Source organism: Diabrotica undecimpunctata, chromosome 8, assembly GCF_040954645.1.
Source record: "Diabrotica undecimpunctata isolate CICGRU chromosome 8, icDiaUnde3, whole genome shotgun sequence".
Classification (NCBI taxonomy): domain Eukaryota; kingdom Metazoa; phylum Arthropoda; class Insecta; order Coleoptera; family Chrysomelidae; genus Diabrotica; species Diabrotica undecimpunctata.
Genome location: NC_092810.1, coordinates 26931120 through 26957982, shown reverse-complemented (window position 1 = coordinate 26957982; position 26863 = coordinate 26931120). Strand labels below are relative to the sequence as shown.

At 33.3% G+C, this 26863-nt stretch overlaps 1 protein-coding gene and 1 pseudogene across 1 annotated transcript in view; one reads left to right on the top strand and one right to left on the bottom strand.

Annotated features, from left to right (window-relative positions):
• Positions 1-291: 291 nt before the first annotated feature.
• The window catches only part of LOC140447320 (para-nitrobenzyl esterase-like), a 38271-nt gene continuing 11699 nt past the window's right edge, over positions 292-26863 (bottom strand). Inside the window, exons 4-11 of the mRNA XM_072539916.1 lie at positions 26171-26324; positions 18525-18710; positions 16914-17104; positions 13100-13283; positions 6531-6703; positions 2645-2762; positions 1012-1132; positions 292-532 (exon numbers count right to left, since the gene is read on the bottom strand). Coding sequence (XP_072396017.1) covers positions 352-532; positions 1012-1132; positions 2645-2762; positions 6531-6703; positions 13100-13283; positions 16914-17104; positions 18525-18710; positions 26171-26324 — 1308 coding nt within the window. The 3' untranslated portion in view covers positions 292-351. The remainder of the gene's footprint in view (positions 533-1011; positions 1133-2644; positions 2763-6530; positions 6704-13099; positions 13284-16913; positions 17105-18524; positions 18711-26170; positions 26325-26863) is intronic.
• On the top strand, positions 14494-16097 carry LOC140448207 (alpha-amylase-like; annotated as a pseudogene).

Genomic DNA, 26863 nt, shown 5'->3' with positions numbered 1-26863 from the left:
TATGTATTGTTTGTTACAATAAAGCCGCTCTGATGAATCCCTGAGCGTGAAAAATGTCCTCCTTGTACAATCCTGTATAAATGAATACTAATATTTATATGTAATTACGTGGCTAAAGGTTTCAAGCCAAAGCCAATAAAAAAAAAACAAAACAAAAATTCTACGGCAGTTACACAGAAGTTATCATTATTTATAACCTTTTTTAAAAAAACGGCATTCTTTACTTTTATCATGAGTTAATAAAACAGACAAATGCAAACAGAAAAGGGATAATAATAATAACCAAAAATATTTGTTGTTGTTGTTGTATAATGTTTATTTTAACTAATTACAATATTTTTATTCTAAAGTTTAATAACTTATATAGGGTGGATGTATGTACTGGTCCAATAGAGATTTAAAACTATAATAATTTCGGGGGTTCTCCTGAACTGTGAACTGCGTATTTAAATCTAAATACTTTACAGCATCGGGTTTAACTGCTGGCCAAATTACGTTTTGAAGTTCTTCATCCGACTCTGGAGTAGGATTCCTAAAACATACCAAAGCAAATCTATGACTAATCGCCGCGCAAGAGTACTTATTCAGTCTCAATTTGAATAATTAGACTACTATGACTCTAACCAAGACTACGGCTTCGAAATTAAGAGTGGCATAGAGACGAATGGAACGGTCTATGCTGGGAGTGACGTTGCCGGACCGAATAAGAAACGAAGATCTGCGAAGAAGCACGAGTATTGCTGACGGTGTACAACGCATAGCGAAACTAAAATGGAACTGGACAAGCCATGTAGCGAGAATGCATGACTTACGATGGACGAGCAAAATTATAAATTGAAGGCCAAGAGCAGACAAACGTGGTAGAGGAAGACCACCTACACGTTGGGCTACATGATGATGATGATGATGATGATGATGATGATGATGATGATGATGATGATGATGATGATGATGATGATGATGATGATGACTTCTACTTTTTTAGCAGTTTTTTTCAAAAATTGTACTTACTGGTATTTAATAAAATTAGTCCACAATTTTAGTAGAGGTTTTCGAAGTGATTCATTATTTGGGTCAAAAGGACTTCCTCTTCCACCCCAAAAGTACCATAAATCAGCTGCATGCGGTACTCCTAAAAAGTAATATTATAAATATATATATACAGGGTGGTCCTTAAGTAATTGTACAAACGAAAACCGTAAATTCTACACTTTAAAATATTACGATTTAAGCCAACTTGCTTTAATAAAATGTTGATATTAAGAAAGATACAGGGAGTTAAAGTGGAAATTTAAAATTCTATTTTTCGCTATAACTTTTACGTTTGTAAATATTTTTGGACAAAAATTTATAATTGGATGCTTTAAAGCAGGACAAATTATAATTTTATACAAACTTTAATGTAACTGATAGAGGGCGCCACATATGCCACATGTGTGGCATAGATTTGCGCTTAACTTTTTTGCTCTTTAAGTTAGCTCTATTTGTGTTAAAAAATATTAAAGATACATTATTTTTACAAGGAAAAGGTATACTTGTTAATAACCTCAAAATTTAACCGTTTTCGAGATATTCGCATTTTATAAGTCAGCTGCATAATAATTCTTAGTTGTAATATTTAATTATAAAAAATTAAAAAATGGATCAATTGAAAAAAGGCACTCTTGCTGAAACAGCTGTAGTGATAATAATTTAAAATAAATGTTGTGGCAGTGTTGAAAACAGAAGTTTTCAGTGTTTTATTATTAGATAAAATGAATTTCCATCAAGTAACGGTCGAAACCATCACTTATTTAACAAAATTTACATTATTAGTTTATACGTTGATAAAAGGTTCATTTTAAAATTATTTTCAAATATACAGGATATCCCAATATATTGCCGCGTATCAAAGTTATATTTTTTCTTACAGGATACCCTGTATTTTATCACCCATTTGCATATCTTAACAAGTTTTAGGGCAAGAAATAAATCGTTAGTATATAAAAAAAATTCAACACCCCGTATCTCAGAAAAGGAAGCATTGTAAGTATTTACTAAAAATCTGTATATTTTACAAATATGTATTATACAAAAGGACTAAAACCGACACTTTAAACCTCAGTAACTGAGAAACAATAATTGAGTTCTGAGTCTTGGTGCAATAATAACTTTCGATCAGCATGACTAAAACTACCTATCTGCAAAGGTTCAGCCAATTTAAATGAAACCACTTTTACACAAGAAAAGTGCTGGGGCCCTTTCTTGTCCTGCATTCTAATTTCTCCCAATCACCTATATAACATTGTATCGTTCCTTGTCTTGCTTTTTAATGTTCTGTGAATTGTTTCGAATTGTTTCGTATAGATACTAAAACTAGTCACTTTTGTGATACTTATTAACTTTGTCAAAACTTAAATAACTTCCTTTTTCTCATCGTGCAAGTGTTTAGATATTGGCTATCATCACGTCAAACATACTCAGCCACTCGACATACATTTTTCACCTAAAGAGCAGAATATTGGCTTATTTTACACAACCAAGATAATTTCGTATTCTGTTTTTCTTTAGTTTAGCACTTCCCTATCTGTATTCATTATTATAAGTAAAGTAACCTTATTAATATAACTCACAAAATTTTATTTCTTTAAACAGATAAACTTACCCATTTCTGTACTGTTTTCTGGCAACCACGATAGCTCATACAGGTAGACAGGTACATATCGAGAGGCACTTTCAGCCTGGCGTATTATTGATCGAGTAAAAGCTTCGTCACTAGTGTACTAAAATTAAATAAATCATATATTAAGTTTTATCAATTTTTTTAGACAATTTGCTACCCGCTCTAATAAAGATTTGTTTTTATCATAAACCAATGTCTGTCCACTGTCCACTCTCGTAGCCTTTTTATAATTTCTCGGTCATAAGCAGCTTGCATCCAATTGTTCTGGTGATGCGTTTCATATCGTTATATTATCATGTTAGTGTACGAATCCAGAAAATATCCATTGTGTTGCTCTTCTCTCGATGGAACGTCTTATGATCATCAGACCATCAGACAATATTGCAAATATTGCAATATGTTGGGCTTATACTCCAGTCATCAGAGACGAAAATGCCACTCAACCTCTAGAAATCATACGAACAAGCCGAGAATATTAATTTTGGGACACCAAAAAAGAAAAAAAGTTTACCACTTTTACCCCTGGGCTTCCCCCTAAAACCCTCCTGGTAGGGGGTAAAAACGCAAAAAAAAATCGATTTTCCAAGAATCTGTACGCTGTAGAAAAAAATGTTTCAAATAAAAAATGTAGCTGACATAATTTTAAACAAAAATGTTTATTATAACTTTTTATGTAGAATGAACCGTTTTCTCAGAAACAACGCTTGAAGCAACCGTCGATTTTGAATGTCAGTTACGTGCGCGAAATCAATGTTCAATAAAATTTGTACCAACGCATTCAAGTCTGGCTTTCTACAATTTTTGGCCCGACACCGAAATAAATCTCCTTCCAATGCCATTGCACACATCCCACCGTCTCCAGCCTCTAGATATCACGTTTTTTTTTTCTCCATTCAAGACAGCTTACTACCAAGAATGTGACAAGTCTATAAAACTCCACTCCAAAACACTTTAACACCATTAAAAGAACAATTAGAAAATAGGAAACAAAAAAAGCAAAAGTAGAATGAGGTTGAGAAAGTTGAACGAAAAATTGGAGCTACCAAGATAAAAACAGAAAAATTAGTCAAGAAGAAGACTTATGGCGTGAAACCACACCAAACACGAGAAAGCGAACTATGTGCAGTATGTTCGGAGTTTGGATCAAATGAATTATGCTGGAGATGTCTCTGTGGTCTCTGAGCTCATGAAGACTGCACGGAAGCGGATACTGCTACTCTTTATATTTGCTCAAACTGTAAATGTAACTAAAGAAATGTGTATTTTATACTTAAACCTAAGTAAACTTAACCGTTGAACTTGTCCATCTGTGATCGATATTTCCCATCCTTGATCGATATTACCCATCTCCATTGTCGATATTACCTGAATTTTTTAAGTTTCAAAAATATGTAATTTTAAAATATTTGTAATTATTTTATAACATTCTTGAAGCAGTATTTGGTTAACAGAATGAATTAAGTATCCATATTATATGTTTCAAATTCGTAAAAGCTATAGCAAACAGTTTATAACAGTTTTGTCTTAAATAGCCGATATTCCCCCACCTCCCCTTACCATTGGTTGGACAAAGTTGTCCAGCTTTTCAAACAGGGAAGATGTATGTTTCCTTTTGTTATTCCCATTAATATATTATAACTCACAATCATTTATATGTAAGAAAAGGATTTCTACATCTGTTTACATAGCCTAGCTTCAACTACTTTTAATATTTTTTCACTGTTGATGGTCCGTCTGGACCGAACACGTTTTGAAGATTTGTAATCCTTTTGGATGAATTTTTAAATTGTTTTCTAATAAATAATATACCATTATAGTAAGTTTTTACTTCTTTGTAAGTTTTTTTAACTATGGTATACAGTCAACCACTGGGATTTTCACATTTTACTTTGTAATTATAACTTTGTTTCGTATAAAAGACCTATGGTCATCTTTTAGAACACATTGTTGAATATATTTCCATTAGACAAAATAAAAAGAACAACTATACTTTTCCGACATACATATAAGGAATAGATACAAAGTACTACATACCACACTCGAATCTATTTGAGTTAGTAACGAAATGGAGAATATACGGTCTTTCAGATCACATTATATTCACATTTGACTTAACCCTGGATATATTTGAGAAGGAAAAAAGAAAAAATATTGGGAAATATAAAACAAATTTAAGAGTGAATCTACAGCGCATGAAGACTAACAAAATGAGGTACGCACCATCTACGACTAGAAAAAGATATTACTGATTCAGATGAGGCAATACTCGATGCTTAAGAGCAAAGTTGCGTTAACGAAATACGCAAAAATATCAGTTATACAAATTTGAGAAACAATTTTAAATTACATTAAAACAATGAGAGAAAACTAACGCCTAAAGAAGCAGGACAATAAAATCTAAGACTATTCTCAAGAATTTAAACGGACCTTTTTTCGCAGAATAATGCACGTAATTTAGTAGTGCCATATACCATAATTACAAGACAATTAGAAATGAAACACATGCACTTATAAGAAAAATAAAAAATGATCACTGGAAACGCTTTTCCAAAGAAATGGGACATGATTTTTACGGTCTGCAAAAGGAAATATGGCGCTTCATAAGAGGTCAAAGAACGGAGGTAAAGGAACCAATAGAAACAAAACACATAGAAAAGGATATGAGGATTGACTACCTAAAAAATATAGCAGAGGAAGATTATAACAAACGACGCTAGAACCGAAAATACCAGAAGTTACCACAAATGAAGAACTTAATATAAATTTACAGAAAGTTCGGAAAATACTTGAAAACCTGAAGAACAGAAAAGCAGCAGGTACAGACGGGATACCAAACGAGTTACTGGAATATTGTGGAGCAGCAACGACAGAACAATTAACAACAATTATTAATAAAATTATGAAAAACAATAAAATACCGGAAGAATCGACTACGAGCGAACTAATTCTCCTATTCAAGAAAGGAGATAAAAACAGCCAGAAAACTACAGAGGTATAAACTTACAACTAAAATTTTATAAGTGCTAATAAATCAGAGGATAAGTTTAGAAGATGAACAACAGGGTTTTCGTAGTGGAAAATCGTGTACAGATACAATATTCGTTATAAAGCAAATAAATCAGAAATCACTAGAGTATAATAGACCAGCATTTCTGTGTTTGATTGACGTAAAGAAAGAGTTTGACAGAGTAGGACTCAAAGATATAATCCATCTTCTGTATAATAGAGAAGTTTCCCTAAATATTATAAAAACTATCGAAAACATCTACCAAAACAACAAAATGGAAGTCAGAATAGATGGACAACTTACAGAACCTATAGAAATAGGCAGTGGAATAAGTCAAGGGGATTCATTAAGCCCCATGCTCTTCAATTTGATCATGGATGAAATCATCAAAACCGTTAACAAAGCAAGAGGATACAGAATGGGAAACAAAGAAATCAAAATACTCTCTTACGCAGACGACGTAATATTGATAGCCCAAGATGAATGTAGTCTGCAAAGAGTGGTCCACAGATTTAACATAAGAGCAAAAGAATTTAATATGACAATCTTATCTCAGAAAACTAAAACAATAGTAGTCAGCAAAGAACCAACCAGAAAGAAATTGACGGCATGAGTATTGAACAAGTAATGGAAATAAAATACCTGTGAATTACACTGTCTAGCTATGGAAACCTGGACAAAGAAGTGAGAGATCAAGAAGTGAGAGATCAAACAGCAAATAGACTGGCAGGATGCCTTAATAACACTATATGGTGAAACAGACACATTAACATTGAGATGAAATACAGAATTTATAAAGAATATTAAGTAATTTAGTAGATCTAATACTTTATTAGATCGAGAATAAGAAAAACATCTTACCTTTACAAATGCATTTCTATCTTCTACAAATGAAGAAAAGTTGTATATCCCTTTTAAACTGTTGCCAACTGTCTCTCTGTCTTCTTCGGCTACATTAAGAGATTCTGCTACAAGATTTGATGGACTTTTATCATATGATTTGGCTCTTTCTTCAAGGGTTGCATTCTGCATTTCTACGAAAAATGAAACTTTTAATTGAAAGACGGGTCCACGTAGAAATGAAATGACATGTTCCATTTATAATGAGACTATTTGACATTGTCCCTTTAATCTATATACACTGAACGGCAAAAAAGTGGCCACTCTATTAATTTTCGAAAATAAAAAGTTATTGAAAGTTTTATACACTGTTTTATATTGCGTCTCAATTTAAATATTTATTATTTATATATGTATGCTTGTTTTTGACGGTTTTGACGTTTATGTTGTTTTCTGTAGTCGCTGTTTATCTTCTAAGTTGAAAACATTTAATTAAACAGTAATTTAGCTTTTCAAATGACGATTTCGAAGTAAATAATAAATATATGGTGTTTTCTACAGTAGATGTTGCTCGAAATATTTCATTTAAAAATGTTTTGATAGATCCAAAAAGGATCCTCCTTCCACCTTCCTCTACACATCAAGTTAGGCTTAATGAAACAGTTTGTTAAGACACTGCGTAAAGATGAAAATGTTTTAAGTAATTGAGTGGAAAGTTTCCCAATCTATCAGAAGCCAAATTGAAAGAAGGTGTTTTTGTGGACCAGATATTCATAAAATGATGTTCGACCTGTAAAACCAGAACGACTACTACGGAAAAAAGCTTGGATTGCAATTGGAAAGTTGTAACAAAGTGTTTAGGTAATGTGAAAGACCCTTTGCATAACCATCTTGACTTTTTCCCTGAAAATCTGAGTGATGTCAGTGAAGAATAAGGCGAGCGATTCCATCAGGATATCAAGGTCATTACTTTTAGTATTATTCTAATAATGTATCATTTTAATGTGTTTCGGTGTTTTGTCTTTTTCAAATTATTATAATGCCGAATAAACCAGTGTCATTTTGTGGGAAAACTGTGAGTGATGCGTAAAATCTAATTTCAGATTCTTTTTTAGCGCCAAAAATACATATTATTCACATAAATTTGTAAGAAAAGTTTTATAAATCTTTTTTTTTTTTTTTGTTAGCCTGTTTAATTCGGGAGTTTAACGTTAAATTGGGAGAATTTAAACAATATGAGGCAAAATCTGCTATGGGAAACTTTGGATTTGGTAAAAGAAATGAGAGAGGTAATAGGCTTCTCACATCAGGAGAATGTCTTTGTGATGAACTTATTCTTCACAAAAAAACCTCAACGTAAGTGGACATGGAAAAGTCCGAACTAAAGAACACAAAATGAGAATGATATTTTATAATATCAAATCGGAAAAATATGGTTTAGGATATAACAGTTTTGAATAAATTTTCAACAGGGAGTAACCATAGAATTATTAGAACAAAAACCACTTTTAATATTGATATCGAAAGAACAAAAATGATCCTCAAAAAGTAGAGTGGAAGATGGATATTTCCACTGGGAAGATGTAACATTTTATGAAGAAAACATTAAGACTAGTTTGGCTATACGTGATTTAATGAGAGTGACCATAGATTAATTAAAGCAAAAACCACTTTTAACATTAAAGTCGAAACAACAAAAATGATCATCAAAAAAACGAGTGAGAGATGAATGTTTCCACTGGGAAGATGTAACACTTTTTGAAGAAAACATTAAGACTAGTTTGGCTACCCGTAACTTAGAGAATATCAGCATCAATGAAATGAACAATAATATTATTTAAATATTGAAAGAAGCTGAAAAGAAATACTGTCCTCGTGCTGATAACAAAAACAAAAAATTAAGCCACATCACAAAACATCTTCTAGAGGAAAGAAGAACACATAGGGAAATTCACGATCATAACAAAAATGAACTAAAATATTGAATAAGAAAATTAGATGAGTTCAAAAATGATCTGATACGATACCATACATTGAAAATAACTAAAGTAATAGAAGAAAACAAAAGCTTGAATATACTTAGACAGAACATGTCCATTGGAAAAAAATATCCACAAATTAAGAAATAAACAGGGGCAAATTATTAAGGATTGAGATCAAATTTACAAAAAAGGGTGTACATATGTGAAATTATCAGTAGTAATATCCCTAGGACATTGATAACAGACGAGATAATTTCATGACAATCGAAAGCTCGTTCATTGGTAACAGCACGAAGCCGAAGGCTGAGTGCTGTTACCAAGCAACGAGATTGAGAAATTTGTCATGAAATTATGAGGCATTCATCAATGTCCGAGGGATATTAGGCGGATAATTTTTCGAAAAAAAAAATCATAACTCAACATAACGAAACATTTATTTATTAAAAGTACAATTAGTGAAAGTACAATTATTAAAATTTAAGTTAACATTAGATTCGTTGCTGTTCTCTACTATAGAAGATCTATTACCACGCATAATATTTATTAAAAATTAAAATGAAACGTGACATTTTGAAATTTATTTGGATGAAGTTGTCAAATTCGATCGTGTTGTCATAGGGATTGAAAATTGCACTGAATGCAATTATCAGTCTAATGTTGACATGATTGGGTGAAATTGTTCCACATGACACAAAATGACGAAATTTGAATGGTTGTTAGAACAGTCGAAAAAATATCAATATAATTCAGTTGTATGAGAACTGTATTAAATAGGGCTGGTTCAAAATAATTAGGATTTAGGACAATTAAAGGGTTATACAGATAATAGCCAAATCAAGTTTATGAAGAGTCTTACCAATATTGCTGTTACACACACTCGCGATATTTATGCACGTGTATGGCGGTACTAACACTAAGATCAAGAGATAGAGCACATTTGTGTCTGTTGTATATACAAACCAAAAGAGGATTCGTGGTATTTTTCACGTAAATATCAGAGAGAGAGAGAGAGAGAGAGAGAGAGAATGTCTGTTACTAGCGGCACTCAACAGTCGGGAGAGATAACGTCTACAGTGTAGGTAAAAGTTTATGGTCGGTATGGTAAATTTTAACAGGATATCTAACACAGATATAAAATCATATTTTCAGCGAATAGACAAAGATAACAATCATATTTCCCCTTGGTCTCCTCTCCATATTTCTTATTGACGCCCATTGCCCATTAGTGAGACGACTAGTTCCGATCAGAGATATTTTACATATCTCTGGTTCCGCTCTTATATACCTCAGAAACTAGAGGTGGGTCGTTGACATTTTAAATATACAAATAGTACTTACATTTACATTACACATTATTAAATCGCGAATCGTCTAAATTGACATTTAAAAACATAATTTTTTCCACTTTTCTTGTTAACCGTGCTCTTCTTTTATTTAATATTAAACCAGATTTTGAACATGTGTTCACAAGGAACATATTTTGTTACAATACTACAATATTTTATGAATATAGTGGTTAAGTTAGGATACACATGGCGATACTTTTTCCACCACTGTAATGGACAGTTCCAATCTCCGTTCGAATTTTTTTGTGGGTAATATATCATCAGACAAATACATGTCGACTTCTTTTATATCTCTCGATACAGGTGTATGTTTAGATGAGTCATGTCCAATTCATCAAAAATACACCATAGACTTAAGTCATCTTTATCAGTTTCTTTTTCTTGTACTGGTTGATTTTCAATAGTACAATCTTCTTTTTCTTTTTTTATAAAAGTAACCAGCTTCTTAACTCTTTCTTTTGTTTTTTTTCCTTCATTTTTATCAGAAAATCCCTGCATTTTAAATCATTATTTGTCATTTACGAATCTACGGTTTCTCACTGGTAAGCCAACTAGTTGATGGTTGATTAAAAAAAAATACGTTTTATGTAGACGTAAACAGAGGAGCAACGAACACTTTACGTCGACGAAGACGATTTGTTGATCTGAGAGACTACTACAAAACTAAAAATAACTCTTTCGGGACAGTGGACAGTTGGGCTATCGGTTAAAGTTGAAAATAAAATAACTAGGTATTCTGATTAATGAATGAGTTTTGATTTACGATTGATCTGCATTTTCGAAGGTGATGGATACTTCCGTTAATAAAAATATTAGTTTAAAACACAAGAAACAAATAGATATGGATTTACTAAACCTATGCAAAGACTCGTTTCATCCGTTTTCCATAGTTGAAGAACGGGCTTTTAAAAAGTTTGCAGGGTGGATTCCTGGATATAAACCGCCAACAAGAAAAACTTTATTCATTACTTCAGGAATGTTATATCAAAACTTCGCAAATTAATAGATCACAAGTTGTTAAAGAAGTAGAAAATATTACTGTAACTGTAACTGTATAACTGAGTAACTGAGAGTTACATCGCATTAACAGGACAATATTTAACCGAAAATTTAGAATTTAAAACGGTTTTATTATTCTGCTGCCATTTTTCTGGAAACCATAATTCAGAAAACAGTGAAATTATTAATCAGTGTATATTTATATCGATATTTTTCGTTTGCTATTTTAAAACTGTCTGTACTTCTTAAGAAGTGGGATTGAAGTGGGAGTAGGAAACATTAATAAGGGTTGGAGTAGGAAAATGCGAAAAATATGACATGGTTTTTCGCATGTGAAAAATTGAACACCAGCTATACAAAGAACAGGAATGAATCGGAGTGTATCATTACCAAAGATAATTAATCAGGGATCTAATTTTACCGGACATAATAACTAATGAAGTTCGAAGGTCAATGCAAGTCCCCCGGAGGCGATGAAATAGTTCCAGATGTCTTGAAAGTGACTGGTAAAAGATTATGCCAAACTATTCACTAGATGTCTGCAGGAAGCAGTAACACCAACTCACTGGTATAACGCCGAAATTATCCTACTTCATAAAAAATGCGATGCTACCGGCCTCAGAAACTATACCGGACCCATACACGGTCCGGTCTTATCAGGGTTTTGTATCTTTGACATTTAGTTTTTGGTATCACTCTTTCTATCGAATTAAATGCTTATACTCGTATCATGTCTCCTTTGCTTCTAGCTATCATATTGACGGCACTTTTTTTTTGTTTAAATGGCATAGGCAAGTACCATACAGCTAGTCACAACATGCAAATATTCTACCCAGAAAGAAAATTGTGTAGTACAATATAAAAAGATAATATAAATTTCAAACTTAATTAGCATTACAAATTTTAAGCATTAAAATTATTATTAAGGATAGGATAGAGATAAAACATGGACACCTATTTCTCGTCTAGGGACTCATCAAGATATTGCTTTTAAGACAAACTAGATTGGGTCACGGATAAAAGGTAATAACAAATGGGGTAAAACAGAGGTTAGGATTCTAATTACAGTTAAATATTAAGCTTACTTTTGCAAATAAATTCCATCGAACATTAATTTACAACTCTTATATTTAGAGATAGCAGATAGCACATATTGTACGGAGGAAAAATTTTGATGTTGACTAAATTTTTTATTAGAATTTCAGTTTGTTTTGTGTATTTTTTACATTCGAAGAAAATGTGATCTAGATCACCTTCTTTTTGACAATCTGGACATAAATTTGAATTTACGATTTTTAGTTTGGACAAATGACTAGGATAGCATTCGTGTCCAAATTTTATTCTAATTATGGATGTTATATACCTTCGTGGAACAGAATAATTTTTAAACTAATAATCACTTGGGATTAAAGGCTGTATAGAAGCATATTGCGAGAAAGACTGCATACTATATATATATATGCCAAGATTGTTTCCATTTACTATGGATATTATTTTTAATTATTGTTAATGCGTCTTGTCTACAGATTTAGTGACCAGCTTGCGTTCCGGTATCAATGGCCTTTTTAGCTAATAGGTCAACATGTTCGTTGTATTTAAGACCTATATGTGCTTTAACCCACAAAAAATGAACAACTCTTCGATTTTTATAAATGTCATAAACAAGTTTTTTAATTTGAAAGAAATATATATTTGAGTTATTACTAGGAAAATTTTAAGTTTCAATGGCTAACATAACAGACAATGAGTCAGATACTATTGTAACAGATGTATTCTGGGTGTTTTCAAAGTATCAATGCTTCATATATTGCTACAGCTTCAGCACTAAAGATTGAAAAACTAGGATTTAGTCGACAAAGTTTTTCTGTATTAGTTGATGGAATGTAGAAAGCACACGCAGTACCAACAATAGACTTTGAGGCATCGGTATAAATAACTAAAGAGTCTGACAGACTAGATAAACAGGACCTCAAAATATTCGAGCTAACAGAAAAATTTACATGGTAATTCGGTTGTATCACAGTAATGGGTTGCAAGCACGAATAAAAATGTTCGGTGTTAAGATTATCCTCTGATTTAAAGATTGACGGCACTTGCAAACGCTAATATTTATGTTGAAAATTTTGTAACATTACCAAAATTTTTAACAATATTAAAAAAGTAAGTTAATATCATTGTGTATGCATGATTTTAATTATCAAAACAATATTCAAGATATATTAAAAATAGAAACGCATTTCAAAGTAAAAAAAATTATACTAACGATTAAGGAAAAATAGAGCTTCTTCGGAATTGATACCCAAAAGGAGAGGCACTAAATTAAAATTGCCTTCTAGTACAGCACCATGCATGGGTGCGGTAACGAAGGCATCATCGTTGTTTTCATCTTCCAGAACTGGCTTATAAACTAAAGCATCTATAAATCCGACACTTCCTCCAGGTGCAAACTGATAGAAAATAAGTAGATCGTATTAGAAATGTATAACTGTAATTTCGAACAGGTTTTGTAAAAAAATATAAATTTACCTTTTGTAGAAAAAACTCTTTGTAAAAAAAAATAAAAATATTCCCTTCTATAAAAGGTTTAGACAGTACTTAGATATATTATAAATGGAACTACTAATAATCATCTCAGTATGTCTGTTTTCATTAAAGAAGACACAAACCATAGCAAGATACTAACTTCAGTCATTATATATATAGTAAAGCAATATCTATCAACACTCTTTAAGCTCCATACATACAGATAATTCAGCAAGCGTATCTAAAACATCCAATTGATTCCCTTGTAAGATAATTATTTGGAAAATACGTTGGATCACATCGTATGCAGGTATTTAAGGAAACGAACAAGCAAATTTCTGTGCCAGAGAAATAAATTAACTAATTTGAAAACAGGTGAAAGAAGCAAGTAACCAATCATGCCAATCAGACCATACACGAATAACACACTTATATTTATTCGATGGAAAGAATCAACCGACGCCGACGTTTGATCGATAACTCTCAATGTAAAATATTTTTAAACTTTATCAAAATGTATCTAAGAAAAATACTGCAACAAATATTTGGCTGTGTTGTGTTGATGTGTGAATCTACAAAAAAGTCGATTTGCTTTAATTTCTATTCTATAAGTCGACAGTTTTATAGGAAGACGTGTTCATTTGCTCGTTAATGACTGCATGTCTTTGTACGATATTTCTTTAGTTTTAGTGGTAACATTACAGTTAGTAATATTCCAGTATCAAAAATTCGGTTAAGAGACCACATAGTGCTTTAATTCCGATTTCTTCTAAAAACTTTATTTTCCATTTTTTGCCGTTTGTATTGTCCATGTAGCCCTTCTTTCTGTTATAGATGGACCTGTTATAGCAATCGCAATCGGTGTATATAGTTCTACTATTATCTTCAAATAATTCAGAAATGTAGTTTTTCCATTATTTTAACTGTTCATTGATATTATAATATTCACACAAAATTTTGACAGCTTATTCAATAGTAACATTTTTAGTTTATGTATAGATTTTTTTACAGATGTGCTTAACGTGATTGATGATATTTTAAGATAACTTCTTTTGGAAGGCGATATTTCTTATTTACGTAATACAGAAATCTTGTTGCCAAAAAGACAATCATTTCACAGTTGGAAGGAGTACCATGGTGCATCTTTTTGAATGGAAATGGAAAGATATAGCTGAGGAGAATGAAAACTTTTTAGGATCCAAAGGATTTGTGGGAGTGCAGATTTTTCCTCCAACGGAAAACCAAATTATACGAAATAGCCAGAGCGAACAGACCATGGTGGGAACGGTACCAGCCCGTTAGTTACCAATTTATATCCCGTTCTGGAACTAAAGACGAACTTATTGATAGATACAATGTTGTAATAATGTAGGAGTTAGGATCTATGTTGACATTTTAATAAATGGTATGGCTCAAAAGGCTGGAAAAGGTATGGGAGGCAAATCTACTTTTCCCGTTTTATGTTCTATCCTGCTGTAACTTATGTGAATGATAAATTTAACAAATATTGCACAGTTAATGACTATAATGACTGTAATCGCAAATAATGTTAGAAACTGTCAATTGGTTGGTTTACCAGGTCAAAATTAGAGTCTTTACAGCGTCCGAAAGAAACTTTTACAATATCTAGACAGACTTTTGGATTTAGGTTTAGCAGGAATAAGAGTGGATGCAGCAAAACACATGTGGCCTTCAGATCTTAAATATATCTACGATAACGCCAAAAATTTACTCAACACAAATTTGCCGAAGGAACACGACCATGTATTTATCAAGAAGTTCCTAATTTGGAAGGTGAAGCTGTTCAGCTAGGAAACATTATCCAAGGCAACCAACCACTTCACATCCTTAAATATTGGGAGTCGCAGTTTTGGTACTTGGTAAAAGCACAAGGTGGTGTTGTTTTCATAGACAATCATGATAACCACGGGCTTGAAGACACTAGAAGTCTTTTCTTTAAGAAACCCATATTGTATAGAACTGCAAATTCTTTTATGTTTGCAGATCCGTTTTTCACCTCTAGGTTGATGTCTGAGCTTTCTATTGATGAAAATGACGACATTACTTCACCCGTACAATAAGATGTAATTCTAATCTCCAGAATTCAATCCAGATTGGTCGTGCAACAATGCATGGGTCTGTGAACATCGGTGGCATCAGATCTATACTATGGTTAGGTTCAGAAATGTGTGCTTGGGTACAAGAATTACCAATTGGTGGGACAATGGACAGAACTAGATAGTTTTTGGACGAGAAAATCAAGGATTGATAGCAATGACTACAGAGGGCGATATTAATGCAATCCTACAAACTTCATTACCACCTAGTACATACTGTGATGTAATTTCTGGCAATTCAATTGGTGGTGAATGCACAGGCGAGGTGGTTGTTGTGGACGAAGTAGAAAAAGCTGACATTTATTTGGATGTAGATAGCGAAGACTACATGTTGGATACATATTGTATCGTATTGACAGAGGGAACCCATGAAGAGTGTCGTAAGTGATGTAACACCAATAACAAGGGACTTAAGTTTATGGACATTAAGCCAAATGGCAGCATAGATTACTTTTAGTTTTAATAATTACTGAGTCTGATGCAGACCCCCATAACGCCAAAAAACGTTTCTTTGCTCATGTGGGATGGTTCGTATTTACGCCGCATCCTAAGGTTGTTGTGAAAAGAAATGCGATAGATATGACTGATCTAATATTCTGTGTCAGTTTAACTTTGGAATAGTTGTTTTTATGTGTTTTCAGCGATCTCCTTTAATATTTCACTCTTGTGCAGGTGAAATAGATCGTGTTTTTTTTATAGGGATCAATTTCAGTACTAGTGTTTTTTTCTATTTTGGTATCTGATTCTCTGCATGCCACCTTTACAGAGAATCAAATTTTGTAACAATCATTAGTAGAATCAAGAAATTAAGGTAGGGTGAGGCGTTTCTTAAGCATGAAAAATGAATAATCGATCCGGAAGTCGACGTTTGAAAGGTTTTCGTGACAAATGTAATTCAGAAGACCAAACAATGCTTTTTAACTGATGTGGAAGCAGATCTAGACATACTGGGAATAAGGACATGAATGAGACTGGTTGTGAATAGGCAAATCTGAAATGATCTTTTAAGGGAAATCAAAGCTCATAAAAGATTGCAGTGCTATAAAAGAGGAGGTGTATGAATTAACCGTACGTTTTAGATTATAAAAATGTATAGTAAAAACAATACATATTTTACATGTTTTTAGAGCAGAGCGAAATCCTTATCAATTGACAAAATGAAAGACAAAAAGTTCACAGTTTATCTCATTATTATTGTCTATAATCTTCAAATATAATCAAAAAAATGCCATTACTTCATTCTCATTGTGCTCAAATTTCAAATTTTTATTTTTTATCTGTAATGAAAATTAATCACCACCATCATTTTGACATTTTGATTTCCAACATTTACGAAGTGCAATCAAAAAGTCAAAATAAATGTATTTTCAACTAAAATTGGGGTTAATTCCCTTCTAAAAGCTAGTAAATAGTAGTACTAGACTATTTCGTATTTACCTTATTTTGAATATCCAGTAAATCTGAGTAAGACGCTTGTTGCAACAGTTCTAATAAATCACTTGATTTGGTTGATGTAAATGAACTATTTAAGGTTTTGCCAAATTCAAATGCCCGGTCTCTGTCGTTCGATGGATAGAAAAATCCAGCTAACGGTGACCCACTTTGTTGGATAATTCCACTAAACAACCCTAAAAACAGAAAAAGCGTGTAGTTGTATATATATGTCTTACTTTATTCATCTCTTTACATATGTGGATGAGATTAATTCATGTTTGACATAATCATGTTTATTGCGAAATGTCGAAACGGTTCGATTGACCATTAACATAAGAGTACAAGTGCAAAATGATCTATCGGCGCAAATAGATTGATCGATTTGACTAATTTTGATTTTGAAATATTTGTAAAAGTCGCAGGAAGGTTTAAAAGGTGAGAAAATATGACGATATTGTAAAGATAATAGTAAAAACATCAATTTTATTTTTACATACAAACACTTGTATATACTCCTTTGAGTTTATGACACTAAAACCGTGGCTACCTTCATAGCGACAGCTTGATCAATAGCGACCACTACTATCGATACGCGCTGGAGATATAACACCGGCAACGATATAAAACATCGTCCACTGCAACGGAGAAGGCAGTTCGAACCGAAGAACTTACCTAGTAAGAACTCCAACCCCGGGCCTTTAAGTATTGATCAAAGGCCAATCGTCCTAGGAGTTCAAGCTAGAGTACTGACCTGGTAAAAGCTCGTAACCGAGTCTTTGAGTTTTAATCAAAGACCATCGTCCTTTCCGTCGGCGATCAAGAATTGATCGATCGCTTTCTGGTTCTTGTCTGTATCGGGTAGTGATCCATCAGCTACCTCTAACCTAGATTAAGTATTGATTAGTCTTTCATGGTGTTGGGGTATTGACCTATACATCGTCCTTTTCCTTCAACCATCTTAGTATCGCCAATATTTATTTTTCTCAGGTATCAACAGCGTAAAGACAACGATTTTATTTACTAGGATTCGTATTTTTATTTTATTTTACATATTATATAGAAGTAAAAACAAAGGGACCCCAAACAGAGTGTGAAATTTACCAACAGTGTTTATTTTTTTTTCTTTTTATGTCATTATTGAATTATATTAATGAATGTCTGGGATATATACACAGAATATTCATAATTATTTTTTTATATAAGTATGTAAAATATATGTTACATTAAAAATTTTAAGTCCAAAATCAAAAATTAAGTTACATATAAATTTCGCCGCAAACTAAGATATTTTATCGTTCCTTCCTGTTTGCTCCTTTCTTCTGAATACGTCTGTTTTTTTTAATTGTTTTATTGGTTGCCTAATTTAAAGCTTACCTGTGAAAAGAACACAACCTGGACTCACTTATCAGACGTTATGTTCTTATCAGGGTGTTATCTACTAACCTGAAATAAGCTTCAATAATTATTTCCGTTGTTTTATTTTACCTGTTTACCGTTTTGAGGCATTTTGTACTGAACATACAGCAGGAAACGCTGGATGAAAAAAAAAACAAAAACAAATACATGAAAAGAACAAATACTTTTGATAATTATTATTTATCCAACATTACATACCTTTAGCTGCTCTACTTAACAATTGGAATCCAGTGGACATACTTCCAGCACTTTCTCCCCCTACTGTTATTTGCTTGGGATCCCCTCCAAATTTATGAATATGTTCGTGTACCCACTTAAGGGCCAAAAGTTGATCCTTGAGACCCAAATTACCGGGTATACTGTCATCTAGTGTCGTTAAAAATCCTTGAAGAAGAAAAAATAAAGATTGGTAATATTTTTCACACTATAAACAAAGTAAAAGAAGTATTTGTTGAGTAGATTTTGTCGTTTGAGTTTAAGTGGATCTATAAATCACTCTCAAGAACAAAATAATAATAAAAATTATTACAAAGGTACAAATGTATGATAGTACTAATCCTGTTATAAGTATGCCAATGAAATTTGGACACTCATAAATGTTGTGGAGATGAAATATTTGAACTTATTTAGAAAGTAAAAAAAGATAGAAAATCTGAAAATAAATCGAATAACAAAAGACAGGAAAACATGAATAGAGAGAAGCAGCTGAGGCTTAAAAAAATATAACTGATTAACTAGAAAATAAAAGATCTCACATGCCAGAGAAAAGTAAAACACTAAAAATATAAGTAAGGAAGAAATAATAATATCAACATAAACATAAGGTAGGTGACCCAAATAAAGCCATGACCCTAATAAAGCTAACAGCTTTTCAGAATGACGGTATTAGATTTTTGTTTTGATACAGTGCAGCAACAACCGCTGATACGTATTTCGACCTTCTTAGGTCTCTTCAGAACGGTATAGTCACTGCTCTGAACCAAAACAAAAATCTCTCCCGTCCTAGACAATAGTTATTAAAATATCTATATACGGACGTAACTACGCCATCTAAAAACAAAAAGAAATCAAACGATTTCTACTTAGCGAAACCGAATTCAAATCTTAACTGAAACTGAATTCACTACAAATTTTAACCAGGATGAACGGCTTGTGGAATGCAATTTTAGATTCCCTTGCCGAGTAATTTATCCAGCTGTTTGTTTCGCAAATTTTAGGAAACACAGTGGTTAAGATTTGAATTCGGTTTCGCTAAGTAGAAATCGTTTGATTTCTCTTTTTGTTCTAACAGCTTTTATTTCTAAAAGTACTAACTCTGGACAAATGAGCGCAACACCAGTCAGTGGGCTGTAGTTGATTATAAAGTTGTACTAGTTTAAAGTTTCTACGCCATAAGCGCCACAGTCAGTCACATGTTGCAACAGATCAAGATTGAAAGTTATAACTTCAGGTAAGTTTTAATTTTCGAACTAACGTAAATTTATACTGTTCTGAAGCTATTCTCTTGTGGCATCTTAATGCAATTACTATAGAAATAATATAAGGCTTATTGGGAATAAGCCACAATTTAAGTTTAAAATAAATGTATTTAAGTTTATTTTTGACGTTTTAATTTCCACTTTGGAAATCGTTCTCAAATGAGAGCTTGTTTCTTGTTTCGTTCTCAAATGAGAACGATTTTTGAAGTGGAAATTGAAACGTCAAAATTAAACTTATTTTAAACTTAAATTGTGGCTTAAACAAATAATAGAAACTTTTGGACGACAATACGACACATAAGGCAGAGAAAACGAAAGGAAATAAACGCAGTAAGAGATACTTCAAACCAAATACAAATAAGCCCAGAACAAATTCCTAGGGTATGGAAAGAATATTATGAGAAAAAATTTGATACCGAAGTGATAAAGGAAGACAATATAATCAATGAAGGCAAAGAAAACACAGAGCCAGAGCAAATAAGTAGAGAAGAAGTAATAGAAGGATTATCAAATATAAAAACAGGCAAGGCAGGTGGAGATGATGAAATTCAACCGGAAATGGTAAAATACATGGGAGAAGAAGGAATAAACTGGCTATGGAAAATATATAAAGAGGCGTGGGAAAAACAAACAATCCCTAAAGACTGGCAGAACAATATCATCGTGCCAATATACAAAAAAGGAGAACATGTAAACTGCGACAACTATAGAGCAATATGTCTGTCATCGGTATGCTTTAAAATATATACGAAAATAATAGAGAAGAGACTGAGACAAGAAGTAGAAATGGTATTGGGAGAAGAACAAACGGCATTTAGACCGGACAGACAAATGACAACATATATATCATTAGGAACCTAATAGAAAGAAGCATAGATACGGGGGAAAAACTAGTATTAGCATTCATAGACCTAAGAGCAGCATTTGACACGATAGAAAGACATATTATAGGGAAATGCTTGAGGAAAATAAACGTACCTAATGCATTGATAAAAATTATAGAAAGTACTTACAAAGAGGTAAAAGGAAGGGTGCAAATAACAGGGGAAAGATCGGAAGCATTTAATTGAAGAGAGGTATTAAACAAGGAGATAGTCTCAGCCCTTTGCTATTCATAATAGTAATGAACGAATTTATAAGAAACACTAGAGTCAGAACTAATCAACTACAGACAATAATAGGTTACCGCAGATTACAACCGGTAACAATAGAGTCCTTAATGTATGCAGACGACATAGTACTAATAGCAGATTCCGAGAATAAAATGCAGAAACTAATGGATATATGGGTAGAACAAATAGAAGAACTTAAAATGGAGATAAACGAGGAAAAAAGTAACATAATGATAATCGGCGGCAAAGGAGATAAGGAAGATAATCAAATAAAGATAAAATGTAAAAACTCAGAATTGAAAATAGTAACAACTTACGAATACCTGGTTCATGGTTCAAAATAGTTTGAACCATGTTCTTTCAACCATCAATTAATAGAGTACCGACATGTAAGTAATGTTTTATTTATTTGTTTATTTATTAATTCATTACAGTTTAATAGACTATTTTACCAATTTGTGGGTCTTACCTTGTCTGCTTAAACATTTTATTCATTTATAAAACCACAGACATGTAATATTGGCATAATTACTGTAATTTATATAATTTATATCACCTATCTTTGTTTTATCTTTATTAGACAACACCCTAATATGGGATTATTATTTTCAGCATTTTAACTTTGTATCGTGACCTGAAGATACTTTGCATATTGTAGAAAGCGAAACCGGTCGTCCGATTAGTTAAATTAAATTGATTGTGAGTAAGTCTAATTTATTATTTCTTTTACCTTTTGAAATGGACTCACACAAGCAACACATTCATGAAAGAAATTGTGGTTTATTCCCAACAAAATTAGTAACGTAAATTTATCCATCAAAACTGCTAGAGTGGTAGACATTTTTGAGTTTAGCTTTAACTGTATTATAAGATCATTGCATGAGTCCTTGAAACACATAAAGTATGTACTGGTTATTGTAACAGATTCAATTGGTAAACAAGAATGTCCTAATATAACCAGTGCCAGCCCTGGTCTTATTAGGGAAATGGCTTGATACAGATTTCATTATCTGAATTAACTGTTAAACATATTCATATGTTTAAAACAAGATGGATCCGAATGCAGTTAAGAGAAAGCAAGCTGAATGGACCGAAGAGCAAATGGAGCAGGCCTTAAATGCTGTTACTTACTTACTTTATCGTGTCCGGACATGTCATTCATAAAATTTCGGCCCACTATCGGGCTACGTCGGTTCCATCTTTGTTGGCGAGCCACAAATCTTCGAGGGTAGATCGATGAGGACAGTTTCTGCATGTAAGAAGATGTTCCATATTCTGTGTTTCTCCACAGTCACAGTTCACATCATCTTGGTCGATTTTTCCCCATTTTGCCATGTTTGATTTTACTGGAGCGACCCCCGTTCTTATCCGATTCATAGTTTTCCACGTTTTAAAGTCTAGGGACTGGCCGGTCCATTGAACCTGGGGAAGAGAAAAATACTCAGGCGGTTCATCCTGCACTGTTCCAAGGAAGCTTTTCCTAGACTTTAGTCGCTTTCGTGGTGTTCGAGCTTTGTATAGGGCATGCCGCTCGTCCGCGATCTGTTTAATTTTCTCTATGTGCACTGCAACGCCTCTGCGTGTTGAAGGTTCTGCAAAACCCGCTGCTTTATATAGATTTGAGAGTGGCGTTGGTTTCATGCACCCCGTTACTATCCTGCATGTCTCATTTAGCGCAGTATCAACTTGTTTGGTGTGGGCAGATCTTCCCCAAACGGGACACGCATATTCAGCAGTTGAGAAACACAGTGCCTGTGCCGTTGTTCTTAAAACGCCAGGACGTGCGCCCCATTTACTTCCCGTTAGTTTTCTGAGTATGCTGTTCCTAGTTGTTACTTTCCCTTTCATTTTTATGCAATTTTGTCTGTAGGTGAGGGACCGATCCAGAGTTACTCCAAGATATATAGGTTGGTTTGTGTGTTCTAATGTATTACCATTCCACACAATTTGGAGTTTTCGCTTGGCTTCCTTAGCGCGAAGGTGAAAAGCGCAGACTTGGGTTTTAGAGGGATTGGGTCTCAGGGAATTCTGCAGGTAGTACGCTGTCATTGTTTTTAATGCAGTTTCGAGTTTCTTCTCCACTTCTTCAAAAGTATTTCCTTGAGCACATATTGCAAGATCGTCAGCATAGAGGAAGTGCTTGGTTTCGGGCGGTCGTTTGTGTATATATTAAAGAGCATTGGTGCTAAAACACTTCCCTGTGGAAGGCCATTTTTTGAACTCTCCACCTACTTACTTTACCCTCCAGCATAACGAAAAAACGTCTGTTTTACAGTAAGGAATATACGACCTTACCCAGATGGTGGTCATTTAGAGTGTCGTATAATTTGTGGAGCAATGTTTTGTGCCTTACTGTGTCATAGGCTGCTGTCAAATCTACGAAAGCAGCCCCTGGTATAAGTTTTTCTTCAAAGCCCTCTTCAATGTGTTCTGTTAGTGCGAGGACTTGGCCGGTGCAAGATTTGCCGGGTTTGAATCCTCCTTGTTGTGGGATGAGGTGCTTGTCGACATTTTTTTCTATTCTGGCGAGTATGAGTCTCTCGTATAGTTTAAAAAAGTGACATAACAGCGAGATAGGTTTTAGACGTTTTTAGAATAGCGAGACATTTTTTCCAGGGTCTCAGCCACTTTTCCTGTCTGGCTTGACTTAGCTGTTGGAGTAGTACTGCTCCGCAGTCAACCTGTTGACTGCTAAATGCTATTGAAAACATAATGTCTGTCAACCAGGCTTCATAGGAATTTTGGATACCTAGGAAGGCCTTACAAAACCATTTGACAGCAGGTATACCAACTAGAAAATTAATTAGAAATACGATTTTATCATCTTTCTGACGTTGGAATCTTGCTGATGTTAGAATGGGTATTACTAGCAAGATGTGTATTTTCTGTCTGTAAGAAAAATAATATTCCACATACTTTTAACAGAGTAAAATAAAATGCTGCGTAAGTGTTTGAGACTATTTTTGGGTCGCCAATTTGATATGGCTAGGAGTAAAACACAAATCTGAATCCAGCAAGAGCAAGTAAACTTAACAAAGTGATTGTCACTGATTACTTTGACAAATTGAAGGTAGTCATGGAGGGATTAAATCTTGCCGGAAAGCAGCAAAATATTTGCAATATCGATAAAAAGGGCTGCTGTTTGACACTGCACCACCAACAGAAAATTTTTTGCCAACAAAGGAACAAAGATAGTGCATATAGTAGCACCTGAGAACGCTGAAAACATGGCAATCGTGTCGTGTGCCAATGTTAGTGGTCAACACATACCACCAATGATGTTACTTAAGGGTAAGAGGCTCAAATCAGAATGGGATGAAAATCTTCCTTTAAAACCAAGGTAGTTATGACACCCAAAGGAAGTATAACACAAGATATTTTTGTGAAGTAGATCGAACATTTTCAACAGTTTCGAGTTAGAGGTAAAAATACTTTGTTGATTTCTGATGGTGCTAAGTCTTATTTAAATGCAAACATCGTTAAAGCTGCTAAAAAGTACGACATTACTTTGTTTTGTTTGCTAATCAATACAACCCATAAGCTACAGCCTATATAAGTCTGTTTTCAAATCTTTCGAATCGTTTTGAGACGATGAGGTTCTTCGTTTTTGGATAAATAAGCCTGATCATCTTTGAACGAATATTTGGACACCAAGAAATATTATCTCCAGATTCAAAGCTACGGGAATTTACACTTTCATTCCATCAGTGATTTTAGAGAGCGCTTATGCATCTTAATGCCTAACCAAGCTTGAAAATCCCAATGATAAAAATGGAAATGAACAAGACTCAAACACTTTCACAAATTGGAAAAAAGTGCAGAAAGTGAACAAAGTACTTCTGCAGAACCGATGAATCAATCTTCAGCTGAAAGGATCAAAACTTTACTTCCTAAATGGTTTAATTCTGAAAGTGATGATTCACATTAGATAATAAAGATATGGGACCTGTACTAACTGTTACCTTTGAAGACACCACATCTAAGCTAAACACGTCCTTCACAGAAATATTGTCCACTTCCAATAATAAAACTAAAAGGATTCAAAGAAAAAACTGTATTAATTCATGTAACAATAAAACACTGAAAACTTTGTTTTCAAACTTCCACAAAATTTACCTTCTGCTCGATTGCATATACAGGCAAAATATCAACAAAAATAGCCAAACACATAAAAAAGAAAGGAATAACACCAGCTTTCAGAACAAATAACAACCTAGGCAAATATATTAAAAACAACAAGAGCCAACATAAAAAACACTTACACAGTGGTGTGTACAAACTTAAATGTGGCGACTGCCCAAAAACTTACATTGGTCAAACAGGTAGAAATTTTAATAAACGAATAGCAGAACATAAAAGGGCTTTCAATAATAGAAAAACAAATTCTACATACGCACTTCACCTTCTAGATCATAATCATCCTTTTAATGACGAATTTAAAATTCTCCACATTCAAAATAAAGGCCTTAAGCTATCTTTGTTAGAATCTATGGAAATCAACAAATTAAAAAACACAGATATAATTCTGAATGACCAGCTTGGGACAAACAGTTCTCCCCTTCTCAACCTATTTCATTAGAGACTATAAAGTGTAAACCCATACCAAAAACAGATCACTTGAGAAAGGCAATCAGCCGAAACAGCTGTAGTGATAAGAATTTAAAATAAATTTTGTGGAAGTTTGAAAACAAAGTTTTCAGTGTTTCATTGTTACATAAAATGAATTTCCATCAAGTAACGGTCGAATCCATAAATGTATTAATTCACTAGCCCAAAAGCTAGTGGTTAACTTGTTTGATGCTCCTGATAAAGACGACGTTGTACCGAAAACTTTTAAAGAGAAAAATGAACAGCTTAAACGCCTCCAAATGAAAATGAAAAAAGAATCTTCAAATAGTGAAACTGTTGATCCGTCAATACCGTCTACAAGTGGTACAATTCAAAGTCTTCACAACAAGGCCTGTCCCATAAGGAATCATGGTACTGCTTAGTTTGCGACGAAGACCAGATCAAAGATATGAGGATGTGCTCAGCCTGTGGACGGTATATTCATGAAGAATACCAAGGACTTACAAAATCCGATAAAGACGCATTTTAAATTAAAATTTTTTTTTTTAATTTCAAACGTTAACGTGGTCTTATTTGGGTCACCCACCTTAGTTTACATTTTATTTATTTGGCAATCTTTCAAATCTATTTCTTGAATGTTATTATTTATTTAGCTTTTAATAATGACTGAAATTAAAATACTTACCAAATGCTCCCAGTCGATAGTTTATTGTTACTATTACTATATCGTAATCAATCAAATACTTTGGATCAAAAGAATCTATTGAGCCACTACCAACAATAAAAGCTCCACCATGAATCCAAAAGTAAATTGGTAATGATTTACCGGAACTTGGTTTCTACAAAATAAGTATTTTTATTTTTTTTTTTAACAAAACGCTACCTAATAGATTTTATAATAAAATTGAGAATCATTATTATTAGTGGCATTACAGCTCGTTAGGAGCCAAAGCCTTCTTCAGAACAATCTTCCATTCGCCCCTGTCTCTGGCAACTCTTCTCCATGCTTTAACTCTGATGGATTTTAGATCATCATCTATGTTATCTTGATACCTAAGTTTTGGTCTTCCTCTGGTTCGTCTTCCCACTGGTCCTCTTTTTCTGAGGTTTTCTTTTTCTGAGGAAAAGTTTTCTGATCGTTGCATTTTCATCTCGCCTAATTAAATGTCTTATTCATCGAAGGCGTACTAATTTAATACATTTTACAACGTCAGGTTCCCCAAAACTTCTGTATAACTCAAAGTTGTAGCGCCTACGCCACAAACCCTGTTCTTGGACTCCTCCATATATTTTCCTGAGAATTTTTCTCTCGAAACGTTTAAGCAATTCTTGGTCGTTCTGTGTAAGTGACCACGTTTCTGACCCGTATGTTAACACT